A 17,459-nucleotide genomic window follows, 5' to 3' on the forward strand; every position below is an offset into this window, starting at 1 on the left:
TTCCCTTCCCCTTTCATGTCTTGAACTGGCTTTCTGTGTCTGGAGGTGAACAGCTGCTCCATGACCTTGAGGACAAGAGCCGTGTGCTAACAATGGCAGAGCAGAAAGACAAGAGGAGTCTGGATCCCTAGGCCACCTTAACCCTCCGTTCCACTCCTGGGCTGCCTGCTACATCCCTTTTCTGATGAGTTGAAATTAATGCTCTCTGCCCAAGCCAGGATTAGCGAGACTTCCGGACAGTCACTCTTTTTCTTCTTAAATTTTTGGCTGTGCTGGGTCTTCATTGCTGCATGGGCTTTTCTCCAATTGCGATGAGCGGGGGCTACTCTCTAGCTGTAGGGTGTGGACTTCTCATTGCGGTGACTTCTGTTTTGCAGAGGATGGGCTCCAGGGCATGCAGGCTTCAGTAGTTGCAGTTCCCAGGCTCTGGAGCACAGCCTGAGTAGTTGTGATTCACAGGCTTCGTTGCTCCATGGCATGTGGGATCTTCCCAGACCAGGGATCGAACTCATGTTCTCTGCATTGGCAGGCAGATTCTTTACCACTGAGACACCAGGGAAACCCGATGCTCAGTCTTGAATGCAGCTCCATCACCCACAGCGACAAAAGAAGCTTTTGGTGAAATTCATTTGATATTCACGTGGCTCACTCCCTGCTTCATTTAGGTCCTTGCTTCCTGTAGCCTCCTCAGAGAAGCCTTCCCCGACCACCTGATCTCCCATCACTCTCTTTTCCTTTGTCCTGCACTATTTTTTAATGGCCCTTATCAATCATTACCTGACATTATATTATGTAATTATTTGTTTTTGCCTCCCCCGTTGGCATTAGTTCTGTGCAGGCCAGGTTCTTCTGCCTTGTGTCATGGCACTATCCCCAGTGCCTAGAACAGTGATTGGTACATAGTAGGTCCTCAATCAATATTGTTGAATGGGGCCTTCCTCGGTGATCCAGCTGCTAAGACGCCACACTCCCAATGCAGGGAGCCTGGGGTTCGATCTCTGGTCGGGGAACTAGATCCCATATGTGGCAACCAAGACCTGGTGCAGCCAAATAAATAAAGTAAATAAATATTTAAAAAACATTGTTGAGTGAATGGACCTACTCTGAGCCAGTCAGGCTGTGACCTTTTACCAGCTCCTGTGAAAGCAAGTCAACTTGGTCTCTGGAATTAGGATTTCCGCTTCTTCTCAGGCTCAGCCTCTTAGAACCCAGTGTGAATTCCTATTATCGACTGCTGGACACCCTGGATCCCAACCATCTTGCTCCTGGACTCTGCAGCTGCCCGACCTGCCTCATGGGATACCCACCCCATCCATACCCAGTGGTGGCTGGGCACCCTCTCTCGCGTCCTTCTTCATCCTCACTCTCCATGTCATTGTCCTTGAGGGGTCCCAGGCAGTGACGACATTGTGTGAGGACTGGCTTTCCTGTTGACAGTACATCAAAAGCCATTGCCTTCTGGTTCAGATTTCCAAGATGGAGCCTGCCTCAAAGAAAACAAAATAATGGGTTTGGTGTGCCAGACCCCATTAACTGGCTGCCTGAACTAATCAACGACAGAAATTCAAGGAAATTGCTAGAGCAAATTGAGACACCAGATTATTTGGGTCTCTTGATTGAGATTGGAAGAATAATTGTTTGAGGGTTCATTAATAAGCTTTGTTTACTAACCCTCAGATCCTGTTTTGATATCCCTGCCTCAGTTACTGGGGGTAGGCCCGCTCTGAAAGAGTAGTTCTGACATTGTTTTTGATCGGAGCCTTGGAGCACCTCCTTTCATTTTATAAATGAAGAAAATGAGGGGGGAAGGAGCTCCCCAAGGTCCCCAGAGATTAGAGACTTAATGCCTCGGTGCTTCTGAGAAAACCAGCAGGAGATTCAAGGAGTGTCAGAGGAAGTGCTTCTGACACGGACCATCAGTGCACCCTGAAGGGATGTGAAGAGCTGAATCTCTTCATTGGTTAAGGAAGCCCGTGGACAAATATGGTGAAAGGGGGAAGCATGTCACTCTCTCCAAGCACCCGAGTCTTCCTTGGAAGGTAAAATGGATCCACATAGGCACCCTCTTCCGTCAAGGATTCGTCTTTACCTCTAGTTACTGAGAACACCATGGAGTCAAAGTTTTACAGAGAATCCCCGTGTGTGAAGGACAATCTGGAGAACCTTCCATGAGCCCTGGAGAGGAGACTGGAATTGCCCAATTCTCTAGCTGCCCGGGCTGGAGTCCTGGTCTCCCGAGTCCCCAGTCAGGATCCTGTTCCTGACCCCACTCTGCCCAGTCCAGCTCATAGCTGCTGCTAAGTCGCTTCAGTCGTGTCCGACCCTGTGTGACCCCATAGACGGCAGCCCACCAGGCTCCCCCGTCCCTGGGATTCTCCAGGCAAGAACACTGGAGTGGGTTGCCATTGCCTTCTCTGCCAGCTCATGGCACCAGGGTATCAATCAGTGAGGGTCAGACCAGATGGCCGTCCCTGTGGGTGCCCCCCAGTTCCTAGGGGAGTCAGGGAACACGGTATGGAACAGTGAGTGGGGGAACCAGAAGAAGCAAGGACAATGATGGCTTGGTGTAGTCAGGGAGGTTTTCTCAAAGAGGAGGGGAGGCTCTGCCTGTGAAGAAAGAGCAGAATTTATGGACAGAGGGGTGTTCATTATCCATGGAAAGCAGTGGATGTATGACAGGTGTTCAGGGAAAATTCATTCTTTCTGCACAGTTTGCGGGGAGCCTTTATTATGTGCCAGGTTTTTTACTTTTCCATTTTTTTAAATCCTCACAATGACCTTGTGAAGGAGGCAGTAGTGGATATCGTTAGTTATTAGGTTATGTGCTCAGTCATGTCTGACTCTTTGCGACCCCGTAGACTGTAGCCCGCCAGGCTCCTCTGTCCATGGGATTCCCCAGGCTGGACTACCGGAGTGGCTTCCCAGCCCAGGGATGGAATCCACGTCTCTTGCTTCTCCTGCATTGGCAGGCGGATTCTTTACCTCTGTGCCACCTGGGAAGCCCAGATACTGCAGGTGTGAACGTAAAACGGATGTGGTCTTTCCCCTCACAGTTGCCCATCAGGGACTAGCTCTGTCCTGGTTTCCTTCTGAAGCTCAGTCTAGAAGCTTACTCATGTCAAATGACTGGAGCATCCCGACCGTCCTGGTCACTCACCCGAGTCCGTAGTGCGCCCGGCACCATCACCGTGTTTACCACACTTGCACGGATCCCACCTAAGTTGGCACTAGTTCTCTTAGCAGCTACACCCCATCTTTAGTAAAGAATCTGTGTATTATTGAAACCATGGAGAACATCAACAGGAAAAGTGAAGTGAAAGTGAAAGTCACTCGGTTGTGTCCGACTCTTTGAGACCCCATGGACTGTAACCTGCCAGGCTCCTCTGTCCATGGGGATTCTCCAGGCAAGAATACTGGTGTGGGTTGCTATGCCCTCCTCCAGGGCATCTTCCCAACCCAGGGATGGAACCCAGGTCTCCCGCATTGCAGGTGGATTCTTTACCGACTGAGCCACCAGGAAAGCCCCTGTTGTCAAACTAAGTATTTCCCATCTTATGCTTCTCCAACTGACAGGTTAAATTTAAATGGAAGACTTTATATTTTTGTCTGTTAAATGTCACCATAATGCATCCAGTCTATTTTTCATAGCCTATTAAATATTTTTTCCAAACTATATTTGTCACCGCTTCTGCAATGCCTTGGAAATGTGGAAAGTCTGCTTTGAAGAGTCTTCATTCAAGGCAGTAAAATGCAGAATAGAGCAGAGATAAAGATTTCACTAGAGACCTCCTTCCAATCAGTTGCTCCATATTCTTTGTGTGGGGTTGATTAACCAGCTGTGAATCTGCATATCTAAATCTTCATCTTGCTCCCTCTTTCCATTTTGTTCAAAGCCTAACAAGAGAGACTTACAAAATGTTTTGTAGAAATCAAAATACGTTATTTGCAAAGCATCCCATCAGAAGGGAAATCCGGTGAGCTTGGCAGGGCTTTTCCTAGTGAATGTCCATTAATTTCTAGTGGTCGCCAATTCTTTTTCTTTTTTTTCCTAACTGCTTGTAAACTAGAGGAATGCTATCAGTTGTAAAAGGAAGTTCTACAAAGGGAAGCAACAGCTTTGCAGATCAGGGATGACAGGATTTCTAGTGTAGCTGAAACCCAGCTTCCCCGACATGGGCAGCAGGAGGAAGTGAAGACATGGAAGATACTAGCAAAGGAAGCTACATCAAGGTGAAATTTCCAAAGAACAAAACCACAAGAGGTTTTCCATGGGAGCAGGATTTAAAAACCGAAACTGGGAAAAGATAGTAGAAACAGAATGAGCTGGAACATTTGATCTCAACTCGGAATCCCGCCCATCCAGGACTGCTAGAACTCTTGTGTGCAGGGTACACACAAGAAGACCTCATGCAGCCCTGTTGAGCTGGAGCTCCCGTTACCTGGGAGCTAATGGTACCAGAGGGAACGTGATAGCAACCCGATGTGGGGTCATCTTCAGGAGCAGTTCCCTTTGCAGTCACGGAAAGGAGCTGGCTTTTAAGTACAGACGTGCCTCCTCAAGTTCTGGTTGATTGCCACCTAGCCACCTTGCTTGCAAATCTCACTACAGCCACCAGAGGCGGTATTTGCCTTATTGATAAGAGGTTGGGAGGGGACGATAGAGGATGAGATGGCTGGATGGCATCACTGACTTAATGGACATGAGTCTGAGTGAACTCCGGGAGCCCTGGCATGCTGCGATTCATGGGGTCGCAAAGAGTCGGACACGACTGAGCGACTGAACTGAGCTGACCTGAACTGGGTTTTTCCAAAACATGCCACCTGGTGGCTGCTATTGGAATCACAAGACCCGTGTTTCGGGTTAGGACCAGTGTTTTGGGTAAGCGTTGGTAAGGATAAATGCAAAGGATAAAAGATTCCATTTACAAGCAAGCGTGCCAACTTACTTTAGTGTTTGTAAAGTCACAGTTGTTATGAATAATTCCAGGTGGTGAGAAATCGCTTGTGGAGGGGAAACAGAAAAGACCAATGGAAAGACACATAATAGGCATATTTATGTGTGTTGGGGATAGATGGAGGGGGTTGTCCAGACAAGACAGAAGACAAGAGGGAGAGAATTAGAAGGAAAGGAAAGTGGACCAACTTAATGAGATTGGAGGAGTTCCTGACGTGCCTTAGACCTCAGTTAATCCTGTTACTCTTAAGGATCTCCCTCACTTTACCATTTAATTTAATTTAACTTAATTTAATTCAACAAGCCTGTATTGAACACAGAAGTGCTTCACAAGATGTGGGCAATCCTGAGTGATCAGGAAGAGCTGTCCTCACTTCTTTCTCAAGCGGCTCAAAAGAGTTTAGCCCCTGAATTCTGTGACATGCTTAGGGTTTGGGGGAAGATGTCTTCCTGCTTCATACATTAAAAAAATTTTTTTTCTTAATTGAGTAAAACACATACGACATAAGATTTACTCCTTTAACCATTTTTGAGTGTATAGTCAGTAATTTTAAGCACATTCACATTGTGTGCAACCATTATCACTTCAGAACTTTACTCGTCTTCCCAGAGTGAACTTCAGTAACTATTAAATGCTAACTCCCCATTCCCCCTTCTTCCCCTCCCCTGGTGACCGCCATTCTACTTTACGTCTCCATGATTTTGACTGTTCTAGGTACATCATATAAGTGGAATCATACAGTGTGTGTGTGTGTGTGTGTTTGTGTGACTGGCTTACAGTCACAAAGTCTCCAAGGTGCATTTATGTTATAATTTGTGCCAGAGTTTCCTCCCTTTTTGAGGCTGAATAATATTCCACTGTATGGATACACCCCATCTTGTTTGCCCACTCATCCCTTGATGGACACTCGGGTTGTTTCCGCCTTTTGGCCATTGTGAGCAGTGAGCTGTGAACACGGGCATGCAAGTATCTGCGTTCAGTTCTTTCAGATATTAATATAACCAGAAGTGAAACTGCTGCATCGCGTGGCAGTTCTGTTTTCAAATTTTTGAGAAACCATCATACTGTTTCTACCATACCTCATGTTTTTGTGTGTGTGAGGAAATGCCACCCCAACTTAAGCCAAACACAGAGTCCCCCAACAAATGAGAATTGGAGAATTCCTGAGGTGGAACTTTATCACCAGGTGGGAAGGAAGGGCTTGTGTTTTTCCAAATTCACCTCTTGCTTCCTTCCCTGGTAACCCCTTCCCTGGACTCGCCTAGCACCCACATATTTAAGCCAAATTTCAAATCCACCAAGGCTGGAATGGAGAAGAACCCTGACTTTCTCAGTGGATTGAAAGGGGTAGGGGCCCAGTTAGTGAGTTGGAGGGTGATGCCCGCTGTCCATGTGCAGCCTTATCCTCTTGACCTTGGGGAATTTGGGGTCCAGGCTGAGGTCTCATCAGAAACAGAAGGAGAATCAAGCCTCAGTGTTGAAGAGAAGACTCACAAGACTATCATCTTCCCTCCCAGTGCCTGCCCTGCCTCTGAGGACAGCTCCCCTTGGAGCAAAAAAAAAGCAAACAAGAGAGCCCAGTCCCACCGTTACTCCACGTGTCGTGCAGAGGGCAGCCTGACATAGAGGAAAGGCAGCCTTGGGATTGGAGAAACCTGTTTGAATCTTTCTGGCGCTTACCGGTCATATAACCTCAGATGTGTTCCTCAGTTTTAGTGAGACACATTTCAGAGTTGCCAAGGCCAGCGATGAGCACACTGGCATCTTCAGTCCCTTCACTGTAGTTAAGATGGCATGGCATGGCGCGTGTCGAGTGCCAAGCACAGCACCCAGAGTGTAAGGGTTCCCCGGACATTCCCTACCTGCCTTCCGCACCGATCTTGTCTCAGTTACTGACTTTGATCATGTTCCTCCTGAGTTTTCATCTCTCTAACCTACCATGGCCAGCCTTCTGGGACTGTTCTCACCAAAAAGGGCTCCATCTTTGATTGTTTCCAGTTGAATTCTTGGTCCAACTGGTCTTCTCCAGATGAGCTCAGACACATACCTCTCAGGCCCCCAATTCAATCAATACATATGGGGAAGGAGCGGGAGGGGCACTGCCCCGTCCTGGAGCTAATGCCAAAACAGGGCAAGTGCTCGTCACTATCTCATCTGACGACCGGCTCTGAATGAGGGGAGGTTGCCCAGTCCCGACCTTGTCTGGCTTTTGTTAAATTGTGTTACAGCCTTAACGTTACTTAACTGTAGAGGACTTTGGGATGTGTGTGTGTATGAGTCTGTGGGTTAATAGCAATTTGTGATAGATGCCTTTGGCGCCCACATACTCAATAACACCCACACTCAAAAAAAAAAAAAAAAGAAGGGGGAGGGGAGTTGTTTTTATGGGAGATAACATAACTGCTTGCAATTTGGCTATTCATTGTATCTTTGGCATTTTATGTACTGCATTAGCGGAGGCAATTTCATGCATATGGATATAATGCATTAAGTGGAGGCATTTAAATATAGTGAAACTAATTTTATGATGATTAGTTGAAGGAAAACATTGCATTCGTATCATCTATATAGAAGCCAATTTGCATGAAAATGCCCAAAGTTGCTATGCCAACATTTTCTGTGCTGCTGGTCGGGGTCGTCTCCGAGTCAAGACTTTGTATTAAAAATCGGTCTCCAGTGCCCATGTCTTTAATTCATTGCAAGCTGTAGGCCATTTGCTCACAAAGCGCTCGCAGTAAAACAAATGAATAGCTAAAATACTCATTTGCATGATTCCCATTTGAAAACGATTCCCCTGAAATTAAAAAAGCGTGTTACTCGGTTGTGAAGATGGATGGGCCAGTGAGGCGGGCAATTAATATTTTCGGCGTTCTCTTTAAAGCCCTCCCAAGACTAGGAACAGCACATGCCAGACAAATTGGGCCCCACAACAGTTTCAGGGCCTCGGCGGCAGCAGCTTGCTTCCACTGTCTCCCCTTTATTGTCTCACTTACATTATGCAGTAATTAAAACTATTTACCATTCCTACTTATCCGCCATCTGCTACCGCGGGAGGTTCCTCTTCTTTAGAAAGCTTCTTAAAGAGCAGCAAGAAGAAGGCGAAGGTTTGGCCCTGACTGCAGGAAGGGGCTTTGGGGGTTTGTCCTCTCCTCCTGGCCGTGTCCACCTGTCCCTCCGTGAAAGGAATGAAGGAATGACGGGGGAGGTAGTGTAGTGATGCTGAGTTTCTGAGCGAGTTGGTCTGGGTGGTGGGACTCTACTAGAGCACAGCTTTCTTCCTCTTTTGGGGGGAGTCCTGGCTTAGATCTGGGGCAATTCATATGTCTAGGGGGAGCCTAAGCCTGGAACTTTTCACCAATAATGACTGCAAAGATCTGTTTTTTTTTTTTTTTTTTTTTGGCTAAGCCGTACAGTATGTGGGATCTTAGTTCCCCAGCCAGGGATCACATCTGTGGCCCCTGCTTTGGAAGCACAGAGTCCTAATCACTGGACCACCTGGAAAGTCCTAAGGTCTGGAGGTTTTGGCCACTTGATTGGGGTCTGGGGCAAAGCCACTAACTATAGTTGTTCAAGTTGTTTATTGCACAAGTGTGCTCAGCCCATGAGGCTGTAAAGGCTGACGTCCTCCTGTGGTCCCTGTGCCAATCTGGGGACCTATGGAGCCATGTATATGCCAAGGGGGTGCCTTCTTCAAATTCACACAAAGACACTATGATCTCACTGCGCTTCATCTGAGAGAAGCCATTTTCTTTAACATTTATTTTTAATTTAAATTTATTTATTTTGGCTATGTAGCATGTGGGATCTTAGTTCCCTGACCAGGGATTGAACCCGTGCCCCCTTAATTGGAAGGGTAGCGTCTTAACCACTGGGTCACCAGGGAAGTCCCAAGAGAAGCCATTTTGAAAGCAACCAAGTTGCTGCCTCTTTTGTGCGGTGCCTCGCAGACTGGTTCAAGCACAGGACCTGCTTAGCACCTGTTTGCAGAGGTTGAGCTAGGATGTCCAAAGAGCAGCCTACTCTATGAGCATTTACATTTCGTCCAGGGCCCACCCCCGACAGAGCAGCACAGACAGAGAAACCAAACTGGGGAGGAAACGGGAACGACTCGCTCAGCAGGATGAAGTGGGCCCTGGAGCCTGCAGACTCTCAACCAGCGGCTGCCCCGGGAGGACAGGGTCTGAATGGAGAACACCTTCCGCTGCTCTCCTGAGCCCGCCTGGAGCTGGGCATGTAGCAGGTTTTCCGAAGTACTTGTTGAGTTAAGCCGACAGTGAGGCTATCTGTCTTGACGTCACCGCCCAATCATGATGCCTGCTCTGAAGCTTCATCCCACAGGCCCTCTCAGCTCACATCTCGCCTTCTTAATGGTCTTTTCCTGGAACGTAACCAAAGGGTTTGGATTAGCCCAGAACCCCGCCCCTTGGCTGTGACTTTTCTGGCTTCATTACTCCCCGGAGGCTGTGGGGCCACGCACATAGCACATGCATCTACCCTGGGCCTGGAAACCCCGCCCCATCTTTTCCTGTCCTGTAACTTCACCTCCGCTGTCTGGCCCTCTGGGACCTGGGGCCTTGCCTGCCCAGGTCCACAGAGATAGCTCTCTTGGCCTTCACCAGCTTACGTATTAATAGGTTGGCACTTGGCATGGCTATCACATCCTCCCTCTCCAGGTGACCCTGGAAGCTCTTAGAATTGGGCAGATCAGAAAGCATGCCTGGCCACTTGTAAGTGGGAGCTTCCCTGGTGGCTCAGATGGTAATCTGCCTGTGATGCGGGAGACCTGGGTTCCATCCCTGAGTCAGGAAGATCCCCTGAAGATGGCAATGGCAACCCACTCCAGTATTCTTGGGCTCCCCTGGTGGCTCAGATGGTAAAGAATCTGCCTGCAACGTGGGAGACTTGGATTCAGTCTCTGGGTTGGGAAGATCCCCTGAAGAAGGCAATTGGCAACCCACCCGTGTTCTTGCCTGGAGAATTCCATGGACAGAGGAGCTTGGCATAGGGCTGCATAGGATCAGATACGACTGAGTGACTAACACATTCACTTTTTTCACTTTGTTGATGCTTTACTGACAATGTTGGTTTGGGTTCTACCAGGAAAGGTCAGTTTCAAACCAGAGCTTTGTCCAGTCAATGTGTGGACTGTCACTGAAGGCAGTGAGTTCCCCATGTCATTGTCACTAAAGATACGATTGCATCTGGGAGTCACATGACAGAGTCTCCACCCCCAACACAAAGACCCCTGCCAGGGACTAGGAGCTCCCCTGCTGTCTAGACTAACCAGGAACTCATGCTCACTAACGGACAGAGAAAGAAACTTGGTGGATGATGTGGCCCATACAGTTCAAGTACATAAATACCTATGTGGTGAAAAGGCCAGACTTAACCTAGAGGATGATTCTCTCTAAGCCTTGGCCACAGTCAGAAGGGGAACCAGGGGTGCCTTTCAAATGCTGTCATATCAGCAGCTGTTTATACCACAGATAGAAAGCATGTTTCCTGCCCAAGCCTCAGCCACCTATGGACCAGCCAAGGAGCCCAAGGCAGTCAGTGTGCAAGAAAGGGCACTGACCTTGGAGTCAGCAGCCCTGGGTTGGACTCTTTTCTTGGCCATCAGTTGCCTTACCTGAGAGTGGTCATCCAAACTCTGCCAGTCTTGGTTTTCTCCTCCATTAAATAAGGTTTCACAGCTGTCTGTCAAGTTGACAGGTTGTCCTGAGTCCATCAGTTAACATTGTATTTTAGCGCTTAGTCTGTATCCTCAGAGCAGGTGTGTGCTCCCCCTGGAGCAGGTGGAAGCATCTTTGTACACAGGAGAAGCTCTGTAGACATAAGTATATGAGATGTCAGTTGCCCTTAGCTTGCATCTGAGCATCGCCCAGCTCTGCAATACAGAGTCGGGCACTTGAAAGACAGGACCAGCCCTTGTGGAGGAAGGACAATACAGTTATATCCTAACATTGCTAAGGCCCCACTCTGTTCCCAGGCCCTGTGCTACGCCCTTCGCATGAGTGACCTCCTTCCAATTCGTACATCTTTATTCTAATGGGAAAATTGAAACTCAGAGGTTTTGGGTTGAGTCCCAGAGGCCAGTGCTCTTCCTTACTTGCTGTGTGACTTTGGGCAGGTCACTTGCCCTCTCTGAGCCTCCATCGCCCCATTTCTAGCCCACAACTGCTGCAATTCCCCACCCCACACAGCCTTGCAAATCCCCCACTGGCTGCTACACTGCATCTCCTGGCAAATCATAATTGTTACTGTGGGCTTTGCTATTAAGATGTGAGTTAGAAAGAAACATTCCTAGTTGCTGAAGTAGACATCAATAAAAGTAGACCAGGAAACAAGACGGGGCGGGGGCGGGCAGAAAATGCAAAATCAATCCCAGGGAGACCTTCACCTGCTTCGAATTTGGAGGGCATGGCCAGAGGAGAAGGAGGAGGAAAAACCAGCTCCCCACTTGGTAATCACCACTAAAGATCAACACTGGACCAAAATAGAATCCCACGTAGGAAACGATCCTGCTTCACAGCCCCGGAAAAAAATTTTTTAACATAGAGATGCCATTTAAAGCAGAAAAAATATTTGTATGTAAAAGGAAATATTTTAGGTAGGAGTTGAATACCAAATGATTTTGGGTCTCTGCGGGGAGTAATGAGGCGTAGCAAACACACAATTCTATATGCATGTAATATTATCATCGCACGCCTCGGAAAGCTTTTAAATCACAGAAATGCAGTTAGGGACCATTGTACAAAATAAACATCCCACTTGGTGTGTTGCCTGCCCTAAGTTCCTTGATCTAGAGCGGCACTGCCAGATTTTTACAGCCCCATAAATTAACATGGTGCTGATTTGATTGAGCTAAATTAATAAGACTTGTGCTTTGTTGCAAAATAACTATTACAGTATGTTGTGGGGACGCGCTGCCGATAAGGAAATTGCTGCCTTTAACAATCCCACTGAAGTTTCATGGAGGATTTCAAAACCGATTTTAATTAAAACAAAAGCCGATGTGTGGCAATAATGTGGGTGTTAAGGAGAGAAAATGCAAAATGTCTTTTTAAATCCATTTTAATATGTCTTAAGGACTGGATGATCGATGTGGTAAGAGCTGGCGGCTGACACCACACTGGTACCCAGCCTGTGCTGCCTGCTTCAGCGACAGTGGCACCTCGGGCCCACCCTCAGGCTGGGTGCTGGTTCTCCACTTCCGGCTCAGGGCTCAGCTCCTGAGCTGGGGCTCCCGTGGGGAGGACTTCCTTTGCAGGTGCTTTCTTAGACCTTGGTAGAGTCCTGTTCTCCTGGCCACTCCGGACTGGAGCTGAGAGCTGCAGGGTCATAGCCTCCAGGCCTGGCTCTGGCCCTGAAGATCGGGTTGCATCCTGTTCCCCCCTCCCCACTCCTGTAACCAGCTGCCTGGGTGCTACCAAGCAGAAGGTGCTGAGGAGTGGGGCTTTGAAATAAGAAACAGCTGGAGTGTGGTAGCATGAGGTCGGACAAGTGCGTGAAATTACCAGGCCAGGGAGGCCAGGCAGGGCACCTGCAGACAGGGCAGCTGGGGCCCAGGAGGCTCAAAACTGGAGCCACTGGGGACCTTGGGGGCAGAGGAGACTCTGAATCAAGGTAGGGAGCGTGGCTGATGTGGGGGCAGGAGTGAGAGTCGGCTAGACAAGCTCTATAAGTCTCAACCTCCCATTACCTCAGTTTTGTCAGCTGTAAAATGGGGATAATGATAGAATTTACCTCACCCAGCTGCCGTGAGGGTTAAATGAGGTTGGTACCTGGCACACAAATGCCTGAAAATGTTAGTCGTTGATATAGAAAAAACAACAATAACAATACTAGCTTCCTTTTTAGGGCTTCCCTGGTAGCTCAGTCTGTAAAGAATCTGTCTGCAGTGCAGGAGACCTGGGTTTGATCCCTGGTCAGGAAGATACCCTGGAGAAGGAAATGGCAAACCACTCCAACTTCCCTAGTGGCTCAGATGGTAAAGAGTCTACCTGCAATTCAGGAGACCTGGGTTCAATTCCTGGGTTGGGAAGATCCCCTGGAGGAGGGCATGGCAACCAACTCCAGTATTTTTGCCTGGAGAATCCCATGGACAGAGGAGCCTGGTGGGCTACAGTTCATGGGATTGCAAGAGTCAGATATGACTTAGCAACTAAACCACCACCACCTCACCACAGCTTCCTTTTTACTTGTCATGTTTTTAGTCAGAGATAATCAGCCCCTGACCTGGGGGTCTTGATATGCGATCTACACAATGCTAACATACAGAAGAGGCAACCACATTTGGAGGCCCTGTGATGTCCTGGGTGCCTGTTCTGAGCAGCGTGTTCACGTGTGCTGTCTCATCGTTCTTCTCAACTGCAGGGAGGCTTGGAGGTGAAGAGATACGCAGCTGTGTCACATGGTGTCATAAGTGGTGGAATGAGATGACCCCAAAGCCCTGCTCTGATTACCAGGTCAGTAGCCTTCAACCTTCTTTGAAAAAAAATGACCCAGTATATATACACACACTAATAACTAAAGTAGAATTTTTACAAAATAATACTCTTAATTCAGAGGATGCACGTAATGTTTTTATTCTATTTCCTTTGTAAAAGAAATTGTTCATGACACTAAATTCTTGGCAGCCCACATTTACAACTCAACCTGCAGCGCAGAAAATGCTGCACACACGCGTTACCATGGGGGAGATTTTCTACGTGTTGTCTCATTCAACCATCCCACCCACTCCGGGAGTGAATGGTGGTGTGCCCATTTTATAGATGAGGACCTGAGGCTGAGGAAGGAGGGGTGATTTAGTCCCAGCCCTGACCACGCAGCCTGTGATTGCTCTGTGTGTTGGCTGCCCCCATACCACACGTCCACAGGGGAAGAGCCCTGTCTCCTGGCTCCCTCCGAGAGTCCACCCGGCACCTGACACCGAGCAGCCCCCAGTGACTGTTCATTGCATAAATGGATGGGTAGTGGGGCCAGGGCACCATTTCCCTTGGGGGCTCAGCCTCCCTCCTTGAGAAGGGGCTTCCTGTGTCTCCCCAGAAGCAGAACTGGCTTGACCTCAGAGGCCTCTCCAGGTCAGAGGTTGCAGCTGAGAGAACTGGAAACACTTTGAGGGAGAGAAGAGAGCTGGGCCCTCACAGGGGGCTGTTGCAGCCCACCACCTGGGGGCCCGTGAGGAGTGGTGGGAGCCTCCCTAGTGCAGGAGCAAGGTGTGACCCTTCAGAGGAGGCAGACAGGAAAGTTTATGGAAGAGCAGAGAACTCAGTTGTCTCCAGGAGCCCGTGGGGAGGAGGGGTCACGTCCACATCGTTATAGGATGGAGGCTGAAGAGGCCTCATCCGCTTCTGAGGGGACAGTTCCAAGGCAGGAGCAGCAGCCTCCACTGGATGTTTGCCCTTAAACACTGAGGGAGCTTGGTCTACCCATTGACTCCACCGGCCAGGATTGAGACTGAACCACAGAATCGTAAAGATGCAGACATTGTCTGGGTCTGGTGGAGGCCCAGGGGAGGGGGTGGAGTGGGGAGTGGGTGGCAGAAGTGTGTCCTAAGTGCTGGGAGTCAGCTACAGGCGGGGGGCAGATGCATCAGAGCCGTGTCTCACAGCCCCTGGGAAGAAGACGGAAAGAAGAATGAACTGCGAGTGGACAAGGCCTCCTAAGGGGCTATCCAGGCCTCCGGGCCCAAGGCTCCTTCCCCACAGGGAAATTTTCACCTCCCTTTGCCAGGGACACTAGTTCCTTGGCTGTTTCTTCCTTGGGTTTTATCCTGAAGAGGCTGTTCTGTTTTGTTGCAGATTCCCTTTGCCCCAGCACCAAAGCAGAGGAGACCCAGAAGGATAAGCCAGAGCATTGGAGAGCTGGGTTCCCACCCCAACAATAAGGTAAGAGCACCCCATCTGTACCCTCACCACACCATGGCTGCCTCATTCTGAGGCCTCAAACATACCTATGCTGCATGCTCAGTCATGTCTGACTCTTTGTGACCCCATGGACTGTAGCCCACCAGGCTCCTCTGTCCATGGGGATCCTCCAGGCAAGAATACTGGAGTGGGCTGCCATTTCCTTCTCCAGGGGATCTTCCTGACCCAGGGATCGAACCTGAGTCTCCTGCATTGGCTGGTGGATTCTTAACCACTGAGCCACCTGAAACAAACCTATACCAGTGGACTTTGGGGTCCAGGGTCGTTTCCTTTCATTCGCCTCATAGCAGAATGATGAATCTCGCCATTTTGAAGTCAGAATACCTGAATCTAAATCCCACCTCAGCTCTTTCCTGGTTGGGCAACATTGGGCGAATGATTTCAGCCTCTGAACCTTAGTTTATCCACCTTGGGATAATAATAGTCCTTACCTTCCTTTTGAAGGAATGATGCTAAAGCTGAAACTCCAGTACTTTGGCCACCTCATGCGAAGAGCTGACTCATTGGAAAAAACTCTGATGCTGGGAGGGATTGGGGGCAGGAGGAGAAGGGGATGACAGAGGATGAGATGGCTGGATGGCATCACTGACTCGATGGATGTGAGTCTGAGTGAACTCCAGGAGTTGGTGATGGACAGTGAGGCCTGGCGTGCTGCGATTTATGGGGTCGCAAAGAGTCGGACACAACTGAGTGACTGAACTGAACTTACCCTACAGGGCTGTTGTGAGGATTAAATGACGCCGTGCAGATGAAGCAATGGCACCTACCAAGCACTGACAAGAGGTAGAATTCCCATTTTTATTTTCTTCATCCCTCACATGTACAGTGATGAGGGTCTCAGTAAGATTCATACTGGGGCCTGGAGTTGGGGCTGAGATAAAGTCCTACATAAGGCAAGCGCCTGCCTTCAAGCAGCTGAGTGCCAGGGAACCAGAGAGATGGTGAAAAGCTGAAGAAGCCCTGCTCTGGGATACTGCTCACGTGGCTGCAGGGTGTGGCTGGGTTTCCTCATGGGCGGGGTGACTTACATGGATGGTTGTGGTCTGGGGACTTGGGAGGTGGCAACCCCCGCCTCCCCCTGCTGCCTGTTGAACAGTGCTTGCTTGCTTTCTTGTAAAACATGTTATTTATTTCTTCATTTGGCTCACTGGGTCTTAGTTGTGGCACGTGGGATTTTAGCTGCAGCATTGTGGGAACTCTTCTGGCTGTGCCCTGAGAACTCTTAGTTGTGGCATGTGGGATCTAGTTTCCTGACCAGGGGTTGGACCTGGCACCCTCCACTGGGAGTGCGGAGTCTTAGCCACTGGTTCACCAGGGAAGTCCCCAGCCCTTGTTTTCTGCTTTCTGCTGCGCTCTAGAACCCTAGAGACTCACACCCAGGTCTTCAGCCTCCAGATCAGTGCTTCCCCTAAGAAGCCAAGAAACCAAGCTCCTCGGTCTCCTTCTTGCTGCTGCACCCATTTGCCAGCCCAGACAGCGCAATAGAAGGAACCCCATGCCTATCAAGTCGGTGCTCTTCTCCTGTAGCTGCGGAGACTGAGGACTGGTCGGGAAATTAGCTCGGGCCCTGCAGGGACGCCATCAGACCCCACTGGGACCCAGTCCCCTGACTCCCAGACTGGGGCTCCTTCCGCCAGCTCACAGCACCCCCTGTGCCCCTCTGCCTGCTGCACTGGGAGGGTTGGAGGGCAGAGGAGCAGGCACCCTCCTGACCAGGCACACTCACTGTGCCCAGGCCTGACATTAATGGGATTTTCCTATTTTATTATCTCATGTTTCCTTATCCCGCATTCCCATTTGGACCCCATTTATCAATCCTCCCATTTCCTGCACTTTAAGCAATTAATTTATTATCGCTTTTAACTTTTTGAGTTGGAGCCACTCTTTCAGTTGCTCTAGTGAATCACTCTCACTTTTAGATTTTTGGCATTTTATATCTGAGGTTCTAGTATTGTTTTTTAATCCAGTTGATTTTATTATGCATAAACTCAATGTTTTCAGATCCTGATTTCTCTTATTTGTTTTTAAGAATATTCGTCATCTTATTCTCAACTTTGACCTTTGGTGATTCTCTTATCCTTCCTTTATTATGTGACTTTATTCTTCATTTTCGCTCCTCATACTCCCTTTTTGCAATCCTCTTTGCCTGAGGATAGGTGTTTACACCAGGAAGCAAGATGAATAGATGATGAGTTTGAAGGGTCCAACCCACACTTAGAGATGGTTGGATGCCTTGCACCAGCACCCCCCAACCCCCCACCCCGCCACTGTCTTTGTGGTTGTCCATCTGGCATGGCCACTTAAGGAAGACACTTCAGATCCTTTATCCAGGGAGTCTCACAATCAACTCTCCCCAGGCCACAGTTCTCAATGTGGTGACAGGGCTGGTTCATTGGAATCAAGTCGCCATTCACGTCCGCTGAGCCTTAAGAAGAGCTGTGCCTCTTACACCTGCGATTTTCAGTTATGTCGAGTCCAGGATCACATGTCAACAGTGTGATGCTTGTTGATGGTACCTCCTGATATCAGTCAGTCTTTTACTTCTTTCTCCCTTCTTGACCCCAGTCCAACCTGT

The 17,459-nt window shown here is 48.9% G+C and overlaps 1 protein-coding gene across 5 annotated transcripts in view; it reads left to right on the top strand.

Annotated features, from left to right (window-relative positions):
* LOC138989365 (uncharacterized) overlaps nucleotides 1-17,459 on the top strand; it is a 99,358-nt gene that overhangs the window by 54,181 nt on the left and 27,718 nt on the right. For all 5 annotated transcript variants that reach the window (XR_011465556.1, XM_070377331.1, XM_070377332.1 and 2 more), the window contains 2 exons: nucleotides 13,332-13,423; nucleotides 14,759-14,845. Coding sequence is in view for 4 of the 5 variants with exons in the window: in XM_070377331.1 (XP_070233432.1) it covers nucleotides 13,332-13,423; nucleotides 14,759-14,845 (179 nt within the window). In the remaining variant the exon portion in view is untranslated. The remainder of the gene's footprint in view (nucleotides 1-13,331; nucleotides 13,424-14,758; nucleotides 14,846-17,459) is intronic.

The sequence above is a fragment of the Bos mutus genome, chromosome 10 (assembly GCF_027580195.1).
Source record: "Bos mutus isolate GX-2022 chromosome 10, NWIPB_WYAK_1.1, whole genome shotgun sequence".
Classification (NCBI taxonomy): domain Eukaryota; kingdom Metazoa; phylum Chordata; class Mammalia; order Artiodactyla; family Bovidae; genus Bos; species Bos mutus.